General features: G+C 36.6%; 1 protein-coding gene across 1 annotated transcript in view; it reads right to left on the minus strand.

Moving 5' to 3' along the window:
* The window catches only part of LOC146004614 (uncharacterized), a 123,442-nt gene extending 110,001 nt beyond the window's left edge, over positions 1-13,441 (minus strand). The window contains exons 1-5 of the mRNA XM_083143487.1: positions 13,369-13,441; positions 10,370-10,492; positions 9,092-9,259; positions 5,094-5,172; positions 2,846-3,131 (exon numbers count right to left, since the gene is read on the minus strand). Coding sequence (XP_082999613.1) covers positions 2,846-3,131; positions 5,094-5,172; positions 9,092-9,259; positions 10,370-10,410 — 574 coding nt within the window. The 5' untranslated portion in view covers positions 10,411-10,492; positions 13,369-13,441. The remainder of the gene's footprint in view (positions 1-2,845; positions 3,132-5,093; positions 5,173-9,091; positions 9,260-10,369; positions 10,493-13,368) is intronic.
* Between the last annotated feature and the right edge of the window lie 3,418 nt (positions 13,442-16,859).

A 16,859-nucleotide genomic window follows, 5' to 3' on the forward strand; every position in this document is an offset into this window, starting at 1 on the left:
AGCACTCCCATCCTTTACATATGTGAAGCCTGCACTTGATGGGTGCAAAGTGTCCCATGCATCTTTCCATTGAAATCCAGTTACCAACTGTTGCAGCGCATTGGATGTATTAAATCCAGAGCGCTGGTCTTTTGGCAACAAATCACAATTAAAATCGCCTCCACAAATAATATGTTGCTTATTACCTTGAAATTCCGTCGCTACTTCAGTTGCGAAAAATTCATTGCGTTGCTGCCTTTGATTACTGCCAGAAGGCGCATACAGATTACATATCCTCAGGTTTTCCACTTGTACAGTTGTAATTCTACCACTCGGATGGTATTCTACATTTGATACAGGTATATTTTCTCGAACTAATACAGCTGTTCCTTGCACTGAATAAGTGGAATTATTACAGACAATATAACTAGAGGGTAACTCATAATTAGTTATTGCTACTTCTTGAATGAGAGCAATATCTATAGCGAACTGAATTAGAAAGTCCCCTAATGCACTTTGTTTTGTTTTGTAGTTTGTTTATGTTTATACTAGCAAGTCTAATGGTGGTAAGCATTACTATGGATATGTAAACACTTGCTTTTACAATACTGTTAAATATATAAATTGTTTTACTGTTTTTAGGTCTACCATACGCACAAGGATTCTTAAAAGGAAAAAATAGCTATATGTTATACTCTGACTATGTATGGAATATTTCACACCAATCACCTGATCAAACATAATATACCTTTACTCATTTTACACATACTATTTCTGACTTGCATTTTTACTTGCACCCACACATTCACTAGACACACTAGGGGAAACACTGAATTTCAATCCGATCACAGGTTGTAAATGAACACTCGGGGGCAAATTTGTCACACTTTGGGATCTGGTTATACGCACTGGGGAGGGGGCTATTGCCTGCTGCTTCACATTCTTCTTGTGGTGGATGTCAGGTGCCACATTTTGTTGGACTTTTTTCTTCTTCAACTTCTTCTGTTCCTGGAGTATCTTCACATTTGATTTTCTTTTGGCAGTGTCCTTCGTTCCTGTTGTGGTTTCACCAAACTGAACCTTGCTTTGTTGATCTTCCAGTGTATGGGATCCTCCTGCTTCGTACATTTCAGTATTCATTTCACGATTATTCGTAGTGTCAGACTCGAGCATCTGTTGATCAGTTGTTTCCAGACTGTCGTTCACTAAAACGTTATCCCGTACATCACTGTGGCAGTTGTCTAAAGATGCCACCTCTTCCGCCCACGATTTGCTGTGGAGAGACACAGGTATAGGTGTTTCCTTGGTGGGATCCATTTGGTTTTCTAAAACATCAGCTTGTTTCGGATCTATTTGCAGATTTTTATCACGTTCATTGTTCACAGTTTTTTCTTGCAACTGCATAGGAATTGGGAACACTGTAAATTGTGTGTCAGCCTTTTTTCATGCGCTGAACTTTGGTAAGGTGGTCTCTGTACCTTTGCTGGATATGACTGCTTAGGCTGTATTTCTACAGGAGTAGCACATGCTCCAATATTATCTTGTATCACTCGTTCACCCATAGCACCACGTCGTTGTGGACAAAACCGTGCTGTGTGTTGAGTGTCTTCACATATTTTACAGGTAGGTTTCTGTCCATAATATGTTGCCCAATATTGTATGCCCTGTATTGATACATAGGACGGGTTTGGCTTATTCAGAACCATTCTCACCAACTTAATGCCTGTACGAGTTTTATAAATATGCTCATCCGAATATCGCTCGTCCACCGGAGGGGTCTTAATTTGACCATATTGCGCAAGCACTGTACGGATATGGCTGTCGGTTACTTCCATTGGTATAACATGTAATCTCACTAGTGTAGTTGTCCTATAAGCCGTGTATAATCTAATTTCATGTTCATCATCGTCATCACAATACACAAACTTCCTTTCAAATTTATTAATTAATTGTTCGCCTAAAAGACGCGTCGCTAGATTAATATATACACACTTACGGTATTGGTTCAGTTTAATACTTAATACCTGGTCTTCGGTCAATGCAAGAGTATCCCGTATCCAACGATGAAGCATCAACGATGATGGGCACTTCTTCACACTTGAAAACCATAGCTTTAGCGTATTTACACGACGAATTTCCATTTTTCTTTCAATTTAACAACTTCACGTAACTTCCAAATTTACGCGTCTCGCGTGGTCTAGCACTCCAGAGTCCCGATGACTCACCGGTTCACAAGCAGAGGCACGGCGATGTTGCTCGCGCGAGCACTTCCGCTGAACTCACCACTGAGCTACCGAGCCGGCCTGGCCTCGCCTGATTTTTTGCTGTCGCTGTTTACCTGCGTGGAATCGTCTAAGCCAGTACTACCGCAACGACATCTGTTGACTTTGAAACACAGCAGACTTCGACGTTGCCTGGTTCCTCCCAGAGTAGAGTTGTTAATTATTGAAGATTAGGCACCCAGGGAGGAACCAAGCAACGTCGAAGTCTACTGTGTAATTTGGCTTTGTAGCTCAGTAGTCTACCTCCGTGGTGGAGTGGTTATCACCGCACGCTACGACGTCAGGTGTTCCGGGTTCGAGTCCCGGGTAAGACATGGGTATTTGTTTTTGTCCAAATGATAAAAGCTGAAAATTGAGGAAAACTGAGAAATGAAAAACTGAGAATAAAGTGAAAAACGGGGAATAGCTACTACCGCTTAGGGTTATTCCTTTATTAAAAAACAAAGTGGTTAGAGCAATAGCACTGTATGCCAGAGACCCGAGTTCGAGTCCTGGTGGAGCCATAATTTTTCGCTGAAAATTTCTAAGTGAATAATAGTAGTATCTTCCATTATAATAGTTTCTAGAATATTAGTTCCACGTACCTCTGCTTCCCAAGTGCCAATCGCTGCAGTTACAGAGCTCCAACATTTTCTCCAATCGACACTCAGAGACGCAAGCACTGAAGCTGTACACGGGGAAAGCCTTTATTCCCTCATTCTCCTCGGGGAATCGACAGTTCCTTGAATCAAGTGGAATGTTTTTCACTTCATCTTCAGCTACGACCTCGGACAATCTGAACCAGTAGTAATAGGCTCTATCAACACTGAACCCTTCGGAGAAGCCGTCTTTATTGTAGTACGGAAGTTCTTCAACACCCACTGCATACACCTAACGTAGAGTTGAAACAAATATATTGTGACATCGAGATGTTAGCTTCAGTTTGAAGTTTGAGCATTCGATAATTCAGTTTGAATCTCTCTTTAATTTTAGCCAGCAAAATGAATAAGATTTGGTCACAAGCAGTTTTAACATTGTCTAATGTGCAGCAAACTGCGGTCTCCATAAGTAGGTGTTAAAATCCGTTTCTGCCTTCATCGTTTGAAGAGATTTGATCTTTTGAAAAAGGGCGTGGCCTAATAGTAAATAGCATTCTGATTGGCAGAGAATTTGGTCAGAGTGTTTCTATTTGTATTTGCTGGTGTTCAATTTGGTGCAATGATATAGTACCTGTATAACCAAATGGTTCGTCGAATAAAATCTGTGGAGTGAGCGAAGGATAACAAGTATCTGGGCAAGTAGCGACGCGAGACGGCTCGACCAATGAACACGTGCGAAGGAACGTGATTAGGTTAAGGGTAAAGCGACTATAGTTACCAGCCTTGGCAGAAGCGTGTACTGCTTAAGCTTCGCTCATGCACCTTCTCCTCTTCTCTGCCTATATACGCGACTTTCATCCAGAGACTTTGGGAACAGAGTATATAATAAGCAAAAGGTGTGATCGAGAAGAAAGTATATTAAATTTCAACCCGTACCCTAACGTTGGGGTGTTAGAAAGTTTCTTCAAGAAGTCTACCTCGAAACTTATTTCGAGTCAGGAACTTCAAATCGTATTGATTAATGAAAATAAATCTATGAATTTTAATACACAATTGTAAAGTAATTTTTACGTAATTTCCTCAGTTTTAAATGCTCATAATTTTAAACAAATACTCATGTGTTAACACAAATTAGATACTAAATTCAGCTCAACTTCTACTCATATTAATTTGATGTTATTTTATGATAATAAAATGTTGTTATTATTAATAAAAATATTTTATCTCTTGAATAAATACTTACGACAATGAATATTTACGCAGGTACCAGGTGGTTATAATTAAAGTGACGGTGTTGAGAGTGGTACAGCACAGGCTGTAATGAGAGTAGCAGCCTGAAACTTCGTAGATATGCTAATGAAGCAATGCGCTCGCGAATTATGAAAAAAAAAAAAAAAATAGTTCCAATTCTCGCCACCAGGGTAAAAATGGCGCTGTAAGCAGTCAAAACGTGGAATTTTCCGTAACTCTGACGTCAGAGTCGGTGACATTGCCTAACCATTGTGTGAGCTCCCTGGTTTTTGTTGGTGACAATTGTTGCTTTTTCCTTTAGTAATGTTCATGTAATTCGAATAGTGAAATTGTAGCGATATTTTATTAGAAAGAGTATTGTTTTCTGCGATTTATAGTGCTTTTCCTGTAACTATACCAAGTTTTGACTGCTTACAGATTCATTTTTTACCCTGGTGGCGAGAATTGGAACTATTTTTTTTTTGCATAATTCGCGAGCGCATTGCGTAATTAGCATATAGGAAGTTTCAGACTGCTAATCTCATTACAGCCCGTGCTGTACCACTCTGAACACCGTCACTTTAATTATAACCACCTGGTATATCCAATAATTATGTAAAATTATGAAAAGTAACCTATTCGTAGGATATTTACAAACTATACAAACACATTTGAATGCATTTTGATCGACTTGTAATAAGATTGTGATACAGTAATGTTCGAGTTGCAACTAAATAAAATTGAAAGATGTGGAAAAACTTCTCGAATATCTTGTGTTCAAGGGGCTTACCCTGCAGATTACATAACTTCATGCATTCCGTGCATTTGTCATGGAGATAAACCATGCCTTAGCTTACAAATTTACATACAAAAATAGCGTGTTACATTTATATACCATGAATATTACTTCCTTGAAATCACAATTCTATCAATAGAATCATTATCTTATGCTATAACACCAGATATGCAATGCGTTCTAAAGGAACATTAGTATATTGGAAGTCAAGAATAGAGTATAACTCACCCTGATACTGCGTAGAGACGTGTCAAAATCAAGAACTCCACTATTTCCCGCAGATATCCTAATCAAGTCGTTACCATTTCTGAAATGATTAAGTTATTTATGTCAAAAGTATATAAAGAAGTAAGGAACATTTAAGATGTGCCGCTTATAACTCACACAGGCATTGTTCTTGATTTATTCACTTCATGTTCCTGATTAGGAAAATGATTATAGGTTTGTTTCACCTTCGTCACATACTGTTGCATTGGGGCCTCGAGCAGCCGTGATTGAGGCCTCTTCTTGTAAGCATACGGAATTCAAGCCGGTGACCGGAAGATACGAACACAGATATTCTTCAAGAATTATGTAATGATAATGGTATAAGATTGATTACTTTTGCAACCTCAAAGAATGTAATTGTGAAAACTACCACTTTTAAACATAAAGATATCCATAAATATACCTGGTCTTTTATAGATGGTAAATCTCATAATCAGATAGATAAATTCTCATTGATAAGAGAAGGCATACTAGTATAATTGACGTTCGTATACATAGAGGTGCTGACTGTGCCAGTGACAATTATTTAGTAATTTCTAAATTGAGAGAAAGACTCGTAGTGATAAATCATAAGCAACAAAATCTGAAAGTTATAAAATTTAATACAGGAAAATTTGCTGATGAAAGAATTAAGAAAGAGTACCAAATTAAACTGTCAAATGGATTTGATGTTTTGCAGGATTTAAATGATGATGAAAATATAAATGAAACAGACGTAAATAAGAATTGGGAGCACATACGTAATGCAATAGAATCAGCAGCTAAAGAAAGTATAGGATACCATAAACCAAGAAAAAGTAAGCCATGGTTTGATAATGAATGTCATATCTAATAGAAATAAGAAATCACGCTAGACTTAGGTGGTTAAATAACTCTGATGATACAAATCTAAGCAATGATAATAGAATAAAACGAGAAGTTAACCGCAAGTCTATAAGTAAGAAAAGAGATTACTTCAAAAACAAAATTAACGAAATTGAAACAAACAACATAAACAAAAATATCAAAGTTTATATAAAGTTGTAAATGAATTTAGAAAGGGGTGGCAACCTAAAGTAAACTTGATAAAAGATAAAGAAGGTGATTTTCTAGCTGACCCAAGCGATATTGTAAATAGATGGAAGAACTACTTTAATGACCTTTTAAATGTTCATGTAGGAGATAAACACGGCAGAACATTTAGTTCCAAAACCTAACTTGACTGAAGTTAAAGATGCTATTAAGAGACTAAAGAATAACAATGCACCTTTCATTGATTTTATACCAGCTGAGTTAATTAAATATGGTGCAAATTCGTTAATATGTCAAATTCATAAATTGTTTAATATTGAATAAAGAAGAAATTCCTCAACATTAAAAATAATCCATAATTGTTCTGTGTTTAAAGAAAGTGATAAAATGAACTGCAATAATTACCGTGGAATTTCTCTACTCTCAACAACATATAAAACATTATCTAACATTCTTTTAACAAGACTAACCCCATATGCTAATGAAACTATAGGTCATTATCTATGTGGATTTAAACGTAACAGATCAACTACAAATCAAATTTTTCACATCAGACAGACACTTGAAAAAAGTTGGAATATGTTCAAAGTGTCCATCAGCTATTCATTGATTTCAAAAAGCATATGATGAGGTCAAAAGAGATAAATTTTACAATATATTTGTCGAGTATGAAATACCTAAGAAGCTTGTTAGTATGATAATAGTATGCACCAGTGAAACAGAAAGTAAAATTCGTGTGGGTATTAATGTGTTTGAAAAATTTACAATTCATGATGGGTTAAAATAAGGAGATGCATTATCTCCATTGCTCTTTAATTTTGCCTTAGAATATACTGTTAGGAAGGTAAAAGAAACTAACGAAGGACAAAAATTAAAGGTTATGACTCAGTTGTTAGCATATGCAGATAATGTAGACTTATTAGGGGATGATATAAATACAATTAAGAATAATGCTAAAATATTTTTCAAAACTGCTAAAGAGGTAGGTTTGGAAGTTAACAAAGAGAAAACTAAATATATGCAAACAGACCGAAACCAAGTGTTAGGTAATTATCAAAATCTAATTATTGATAACAACTAGTTTGAATCAGTTTCCAAATTCAAATACTTAGGAGTAATATTCGTTGTTGCCTTGTAATCAAGCGGTCCATAACCGGTGGAGGCGCGTAGTGGTTCGGAACCCACTTTAAACTATAGGTCCAATCCCAATTAGCCTTACTGTGCATAAAGTGGACCTAAAACACCAAATCAATCAATCAATCAATTACGAGTAATATTAACAAACCAGATATTATGAGAATAACTAAATCAAGAAGACTTAGGTGGGCAGGCCATGTGGCACGAATGGGAGAGGAAAGAGGAGTTTACAGGATTCTTGTTGGGAAACCTGATGGTAAGTGATCTGTAGGAAGGCCAAGACGAAGATGGAGAAACAGCGTTGAGATGGACCTAAAGAAAATCGGTAGGGATGGAAAAGAGTATATAGATCTTGCTCAAGATAGGGACAGATGGAAGGCCTGTGTTGCTGCAGCCATGAAACTTCGGGTTTAAGAAGGCTGGAGAGTTAGTTAGTTATACATTCTTGATATAAATCAAATATGGAGTTGATGTCGATGTAACGAATGCTACGTGGTGGCTATTTCTTTGAAAATGACAAATAAAATTAGCCGCAAGCAGTGGGGTTGTGCTCATCCCGACGTTGCATGAAACCAACCCACCTATAAAGAGGCACGGTACAGCTGTACAGGCATTGTCTATACAATCACCTCGAACCTAATTCTTAAGAATTTTATACGTAGGAGAGTAACAATTAAAGATATTGTTGCTGGAAAAAAAATCCTTAGTATCATAAGGGTTTTTCGGCACGTGTTGATCCTTTAGTTTTACATAATTAAATTACATTTGTACTGCAGTATATGTAGAGATTAATATATGACACTAAACATGAATAGTAGAAACAAAGTCTCACCTTGTGTGAAGGGAATTCAGTGCCAAACATGGACCCCACTCCGCCCATATTGGTCTGAATCGATCGCAACAGTCAAATGGTTCCTCATTCCAGAAACAGTCTCTCAAAATTTCTTCGCATGAAAACATTCTGTAACTTAATAAATAAATACGCATATATCCTTTCCATGATTTTTATGAAATACTTGTCTGAATATTAATCAAAATGGTGCTTCAGAAATATAAAAATTTAATTATACATTGTCTGCATTACACTATACTAATTATAACACTAAGTTTCAAGAAATGTCAGAATGGAAATGAAATTTATCCTATTGTGAGTTTAGATACAGTAACTTAAAGCCACTGTTCTGATCGATTTTGTTATTTTTCTTTTCCTTATGTGTGTGTTTTATGTGTTAATTCTTTCCCCTACAAAGGATTAGTATTCTTCTGTGTCATCTCTTCAACATTCAACGAAGTTACACATGCAATTCTTACGGAATTTTATGAATATTTCTGGTTTATTGTTTGATACCATATTCCCATTCGTTGTGCTAAACGATTTTTTTTATTTGATTAGATATATTTTATTTTACTTGGCCCTTCTGCAACCTTCGGATAATCGCGAAGATGATGAAAGTTGATTATATGGAATTGGTTAAAAGACAATCACTAACACATATACACGGAACATTACATAAGCTCCAGAGAGGATTATGCTGACTGTGAGTCCAGACGCTGGAACCTCGTTAGTCCTTATGATTCAGTCAAGGTTGTAGGTGAGGAAGTTCACCCTGGTATTACATACAACATAGACTGCATTTTGAGGAATACCCTATCTTCTACGGTATGGTATCCATACTCTGAGTGTCTGGAAGCGTCTTGTGTGTTACGTTCACTGTGAATGGATTACGTAGAAAAATTAGATTGTTTTATACCAGATAACTCTTTATTCTTTAGTGAAATGTGTGTGTCAGAGCTAAGAGAGTAATACTCACAGGCGTCTGTTGGAGCAAACGAAGACAGCAGGCAATGTGAAGTTCCAGTTTCCAATGTCCAATTCCACTGAATAGTCGACAGATTTGTGATAAAATATGTCCCACAAACACAATTCCACGGTGATGGTAAAGCCAATGAACGTGATTATTATCATTGTCCAGAACAACCTGAATACAAACATTTCATGAAGTCATTTGTAAGCAATCGTTCATGCGGTAACGCTTTGCTTTGAAAATAAGATTAAACGTAAGAGTAAAATATTTTTATTTAATCAATTTCATAAAAACGTCTTAACAAAATAATACAGCCTAGTTTATTTCAATATTCATATATTCAAGACATGGTGGTCATTAAATTATTTTACTCTTTAAGAATTGATTACCAACTTTCTTGTCATTAGTAATCATGCACCAGAAGTTCATGATAACGAAAAATAACTAGCTGGCAAAAACGTCAACTTACAAAGACGTACTTGGACATGAATTCTTTTAACAAATTAAACGTACTGATATTAACATTCGGAATGCGCATCTAGACAATATTTTAATTAAGTAGACAGAAACAAACAATGATATATCCTAAATTTAAACACATCACAATTAATATAATGGAGCTAAACACACTTCAGTAGCATTCCACTCATTGCAAATAGATTAGTCTTAGTGCTAATTTTCCATTACATTTTCTACTACGTCCACTTTGCACGAATCATTTTATCAAAGCTTCAATCTGACAAAGGGTCATTCACTTATTCTACTAGCTGCCTACTCCTCTTAGGTATTTCAGATATGCAAAGTCAAACAGAGGAGAATGACACTCTTTTGATTGACTTGGAATAGTCAGGAGCAGCTTTTCGTTTTCTCTGCAAACAGATTGAGTCTGCCTGACTCAGCCTGACAAGGAAACTCAATGCAGACTTACACTCCGTTTTTTGATTTCATCTTCAAATTTCACGTTAGACAGGTAATTATCCTACCTTAACATGAATGATTTAGGTTCGAAGGTTTTAAAATCCAAGTGTTGACTATTTGTCATTTCTAGTTCTTTATTAGTGTATATTGTTACAGTAGTACCTCTTGCACTTTAGCACAAAGCTCACCATGAGCAGCAAGTTGCTCTACCGTAAAGGATGAATGATTAGTGAGCTACATTGATTGACCCAATAAGATCACACATACCTGAGGGTATGAGACGTTGTCATAATAACACATATTGCAATTGTACAATTTTGTGTAATGGTCTTTTTTGTATAAATCACTAATAATTACTTTATTTACCTTTCAAATCGTGAAGATTGATTTTTGGAAAGGTACTTCATTCCATGGAAAGATGTCCTTTGTGTGTAATTTGCAAATATTTCTGAAAGATGTTTCGACAATGTTCCACAGATGTTTTTAATCCTGAAAATAACCAAGGTATGACATTTACGTTAGCAGATATCTTCCTTTTGTGAAAGAGAAATTAAGATGGGTGGCTATTTTGTTTTCGGTGCTGGTTCCTAACGTGCAGTAAGATAACTTCAATGAAGTATTCATGACTTCCCAAGATATCGTAACTTCACCGGCCATACCCGGAAACACTATCCTAAGCATTTCTCAACTCCCGAAAGAACTATAAATAGGGTTAACAACCTGCCTCAGGAGGAGAAGCCAACAAACCGTGAAGGATCGAGATCGGGTCGCGGAAAGCGCGACAGTGTCCGACGGGGAGAATCGTCTACAGGACCGCCCAGAAGCCGCGGGGCTCAAACCAGGGCCTGTCCAGAGGCGAGACGCCTCAGGCCAGCCAACGGGACCAACGCCCAACCGACCGTTCCAGCGTCCAGGTGATCCGGAGATAAGTATCTGCCCCTTTATGATGCTAATCCTTCTCTCCCAACTTCTCCCTCTTAATAATCTATTGGAGTGCTTGCCAAAATAAACTCAGTCACTTAACTGTTCAATTAATTTTTCTTTAATTTAACTGCTCTACCTCTGACTCGTCCCTAGGTGATCAACGGGTCCTACCCTCTAACACAGAGGGTGAAATCCGTTACGACTAAGGTTCCAACGCCCTCAATTGTGTCTCCAGGGAATAGCCCTGGGACAGCAACCCTAGCCCGTAACTTTAAGAAACTTGAAATATTACAGTTTAAAATCTTCCAATTAATAAATGAATATTTGAGAAAATAAATGTGTTCCCTTACTTGCCAGAGAAAAAAAAGGTGTGACAAAATTCTAAACTATTTTTATTGATGGATATTACATGTTTCTAATACAGGACTTGATCCACTCTATATTTGCCAGACAATATTATTAGAAAGGGTTCCAATGTCCTCTACGTTGCTCAATAAAAGTAAGACTTAAGTTGAAAAGCGACTATAATGACTTTCATTACTCGCATGAGATACGAGGGTTGCTATTTATGTATCCGCAATAACAAAAAAAAATATTTATAATTGAAAATGGTTTTATTGTTTTTCAAAATATTCTCCATAATGATCGATGCACTTTTGAATACGTTTGAACCAATTCTCATAGCACTTCGTCCATTCCGATTGAGGTATCACGAAAACTTGCATTTTGAAAGCATCAATTGCTTCTTCTGGCGTCGAAAATCGTTGACCTTGTAGCTTATTCTTCACGTACGGGAACAAAAATAAATCATTGGTTGCTAAGTCAGGGCTACATGGCGGATGATCCATCAATTCAATGTTTTCACCTGCCAAATACTGAGTTGTTTGGACCGATGTGTGAGAACTCTCATTGTTATAGTGAAGAATGATTCTTCGTCGCTGGTTGTTTTTTCTGATTTCCCCAAAGACTTCTGGCAAACAAATGGTTGTGTACCATTCAGAATTGACGGTTCTACGATTCTCTAGTGGCACTGTAGCCACATGCCCATTTCTCCCACCAAAAAAAGGCGACCATTTGCTTCGAAGTGCTTCTTGCACGAACAATGTTTGTTGGGTTTGGCTCATCTTGGAACACACACACGGTCGACTGCTGTTTGCTTTCGGGCTCATATGCATAGATCCAAGATTCGTCACCTGTGTAGATGTTATACGCGGCTTTTGAAGCACCACGATTGTATTTTGTGAGTGTTCGTTTGCACCAATCGACACGAGCCTCCTTTTGAGCGATTGTAAATTATGCGGGATCCAACACGAAATAATCTTCTTCACGGCTAAATGTTCATGCAATATCTTATGTATGCTAGTCATACTAATGCCCAGGGATGCCTCAATCTCACGATATGTTACATGACGATCTTGCGTTAACTGTTCTGGCACAGCATCAATGTTTTCTGGCACAACAACCGATTTTGGACGACCTTCTTTAGATTCGTCCGTGAGCGAACGACGGCCACGATTGAATTCACTAAACCAATGATATACAGTGCTTTTAGATGATGCTTCATCGCCAAAAGTCGAAGTGAGTTGATCGATGCACTGTTGTTGAGATAATCCACATCGAAAGTCGTGGAAAATCATTCCTCGAAAATGTTCTCGAATTAATTCCATTCTTAGCCTCCGATGAAATTTCCAAGTCTCTGTAACAAAAAAAAATATCATCCGTAAGCACAACGTTCTGGGTACATATACCATAGAAATGTCCAACTTTACGATGGATATATTATATGTTACCTAGCAACATTAGTGTTGCCAGTTCCGGATACATAAATAGCAACCCTTGTATTGATTGATTTGTATAATCTTGCTTCACTTTTCTTGAAACTTTTGACTAATCGCAAAGAAGAGGCTGAATGTTAATGGGATGAAGTGGAGACCGTTACATACAAAGATGAACATAACACTAGACAAACCTCACAGAGTATTATACAATTCCTATATTTTGATTTCCTTGCATGTTTATTATTTCAGCTGAAATAAAATTGAAGCACTTTTCAATTTGCCCTCGTATATTGTTGGTGTTATATGGGCAACTTTAAATAAATATTTGAAATAACTTAGGACTTCAAATGTTCAGGGTATCAGTAAGAAGAAATGTTTAAAGCAGGTCCTTGGTACCGAATTCAAGGAGGCTGGTCTATGTAGTCCTAACGTGGGTATAATATAACCAAAGAAGAAGGCCCCTACCTTTATTTTTTATTTTATATCTAGCATTTAGATTTAACTTCAACATCTCCTCTCTTTGGAAATAAAATTAATAAAATGAGTATTAGTAAAGTTAGTTGAAAGTACACACTTTTACATCGCATAATTTTATCTTTCTTATTTAACTAATCTAAAACTGGTGCTTTACCACAGATCACACATGATAAGCAAAATTCATACCTGATCTTAAGTTTACTTTGAAGAGTTTGTGTAAAGTTACCATGTAATGGCTTTGGTAGATGAGGAATATACTTCCAGGGGGCGCTGGAAAAACTTATATTTCGATTTCCAATAGGGAGGCCATTCAGTCCAGCTAAACGTTGCCTCTTCCCTTGTTTGGTTTTGAACAAAGCACAGAAAGGGTGCAAAGTGAAGAAGTATAGAAGCTCCACCAAGGAAATAAGACTTCCTCCGACAAAAAAGCTGAATGTTCCACCTAAGGAAGCTGAAAGTAGAAATAGAATTGAATGGCATTATTACAATTTGATATACAAGTAAGAAGCCAACACTCCAACACTCAGTCCCGACACTCGAATTTCTTGTGCATAAGATGGCTCAATTTATATTAAATGGGTGCAGTGTAGTTAGTTGTCTAGGGAAACCTATTAAAAAAACGACAGTGATTTTGACTTATGCAGTGCAAAACAGAATGGAAAGTGAAGAAATAGTGAATTTTGATTTTCATACATACTCTCTCTCTCTCTCACTCTCTCTCTCTCACACAAACACACACACACACACACACACACACACATATATATATATGTGTTTGTGACGCTATTTCTGATGCCATTAATGTATATTTTAAATTCAAACATTCATGGGGCATGAAAATGGCTAGAGGCAGTAGAAGTTTGAATTTGATTTAAATTAAAAATATAAGTGTGAAGACTAAAACGAACAAAAGGCAGTCCTAAAGTTTTGAATAAGTCATGAGATCTAAATGTTACGGTTAGCTCTGATTACAATTGTTTCACTGGCTACTTTATATTTTTCTTTCATTTCACTTCAGTTACTCAGTTATTGAAAGAACGATTTGATTATCATATTTTTCTTCTACAAGTACTATATTAAATATACTGTGCTGTTCATAATTTTAAAATTCTGATATTGGTACTCTACGCAGAGGCGTCTCCTGAACGCATGCGGTGCATGCTGCGCATGAGTCAATTGTGGGAAAAATGACAGCTTGCTCTGCTACGACATTAATGAGCATCTCTACGTTCTAATTTCTTGATAAGAGAAGTATTTATTTTACACGAGACCGCTCAACTAAGCTCATATTTCATTTCTTGGATCTGAAGTGACGCATGCGTCAATTTTGGGAAAATAATTATTAATTTCTTTCACTTTAGATCCAAGAAATGTAATATGAGCTTAGTTGAGCGCTCTCGTCTAAAATAAATACTTCTCCTATATAAGAAATTAGAATGTAGAAATTCTCATTAATGTCGTCGCAGAGCAAGCTGTCCTTTTCCCACAATTAACGCAGGCGCAGCATGCACCGCATGCGTTCAGGAGACGCCTCTGACTCTACGTATGCAATAATCTGACTCTTGATTTCTTTTTGGTGCCTTCTACAGGAAATACTTTCCCAAGAACTCGATTAAACTAAGAATTTGAATTAGCTACAGTTTCATTAAATCTAAAACTTCATTTGTGGGAAATTCTAAAAAGAAAAACTCACTCAGATACTCGCTTAAAAAGGTGCGAGAGTATATTACTATATAGAGCGTTCGAAAAGTCCCCGAACTCGAAGTTTGATATTTTTTTTTGGTTATAATTTATTGAACTTGTCAACGTAATGAATACACACATTAATTTGTAAACTAAATGTGATAATGCTGCAAAACTCTGAAATAGGTAACACACTGACAAGACGGCAAACTGCTTTCCGCGCGTTGAAATACACGATTAGAATATTATTATTATTATTATTATTATTATTATTATTATTATTATTATTTATTATTTCCACAGGGTTACAATTAAGCCATACAACATTTCATTTTGAACAAAATTAATACAAATAATGACTTGATGCCCTATATAGTAAAAAAAAATATGCAAAAGCTACATCTAAGGAAAATGTGATGAATTTACATTAGTATATATAGTGTTCTATATTAGAAATGAAATAAAGAAAGTTTAAGAGTTATACACATTTAGAAGAAAAGAAAGTGTAAAGGTGTGTGGGTTTGGATATGAGTGTGTGTGGAATTGCTGTTCGAAGTACAAGGATGAAAATTTTAAAATATATGTGAGTGGGTGGCGATGGTGAGGAGGGGGGGGGGGTAAGCACAAAATAATATTGCTGGAGTTAGAATTTATAGACATGTGAACGTAGAAGACGACAGAACTGCGCTTTGCTGGTACTGAGTTTGATATTCGTCCGGAGTGAATTCCAGGTTACCGCTGCTAAGTACGAGAAAGACTTCTGACCAAATCTGCTTTTGTTGGGTTTGGGGATTACAAGGTCTCTATGTAAGGACGATCTGTTTTTTCGGGTGCTGAACTCTGAGCGGAGCTTAATCCTATGATGCAATGGAGATGATTTGTTATGTATGCTATGGAATACCTTATTCAAGTAGATGTAGTGTATTCTCGAAGTGACTGTAGGTATATTGTAAATCTTGCGCAATTGTTGGGAATTATATTCTTGGGGGTGCATGTGTATGATTCTTAAGCAATTGTTTTGGATAGTTTCAAGTTTCTTCAGATGAGTTATGTTACCGCCAAATATAAGACTAGCACCATACTCGAATACGGGACGAATAAATGAAAGGTAGAAATGTCCACTCAGATTTCTATTAAGATATTTACGAATTTTTCGAAATATGTAAATATGGTGATAGATTCTACGAATATAGTTATTTATTTGATAATTAAAATTTAGCTGAGGGTCGATAATGATTCCGAGATATTTTAAATGATTGCTCAAAGGTACTCTGGCGTCATGCATCGTTTTAGCCGGGATTCCCTTAACCGGTGTGAAGCACCATGGCCTTCGCCTTTGCAACGTTAATTTCAAGTTGTTCATGTTGTACCACGTTAATACTTTAGGGAATGAGTTGTCCATTTTCTCCTTTACATCCTGGTACGTATCTCCAACATGGACGAGAAGGCAGTCATCTGCGTACAGAGAAATCGATAAATCTGAATTTATTAGTGTGATATCGTCAAGAAATAGGTTGAATAATTTTGGGCCAAGTATAGAGCCTTGTGGAATTCCTGCAGACACTGACTGGTCGGTGGAAAGTGAACATCATACTTTCGTTGATATTTTTCTATTTGCGAGAAAACTTTCCATCAAGAGAATTGTTTTGCTATTGAAACCAAATCTGTTCTTTAATTTTTCTATTAGCAAATTGTGATCAACGGTATCGAAAGCTTTGCATACGTCCAGGGAAATTAATCCAACTAGGGAATTGCTTTTCTTGTCCAGTGTCTCGCGCCATTCATTAATTAAACTAAGTAATAATAATTGCGAGGATACATCCTTCCTGAATCCATACTGTCGATCAGACATCAGATTGTTGGCTTCCAGGAAAGTTGTCAGTTGCTTCTCTATTACTTTTCCCATAACTCGGCTTAATGTTGGGGTTAAGGAAATCGGCTTGTAGTTACACGCTAGGGTAGGAGATCCAGATTTGTGAATTGGGGTTATTATA

This window comes from Lepisma saccharinum, chromosome 22, assembly GCF_977018435.1.
Source record: "Lepisma saccharinum chromosome 22, izLepSacc3.1, whole genome shotgun sequence".
In the NCBI taxonomy this organism is placed as follows: domain Eukaryota; kingdom Metazoa; phylum Arthropoda; class Insecta; order Zygentoma; family Lepismatidae; genus Lepisma; species Lepisma saccharinum.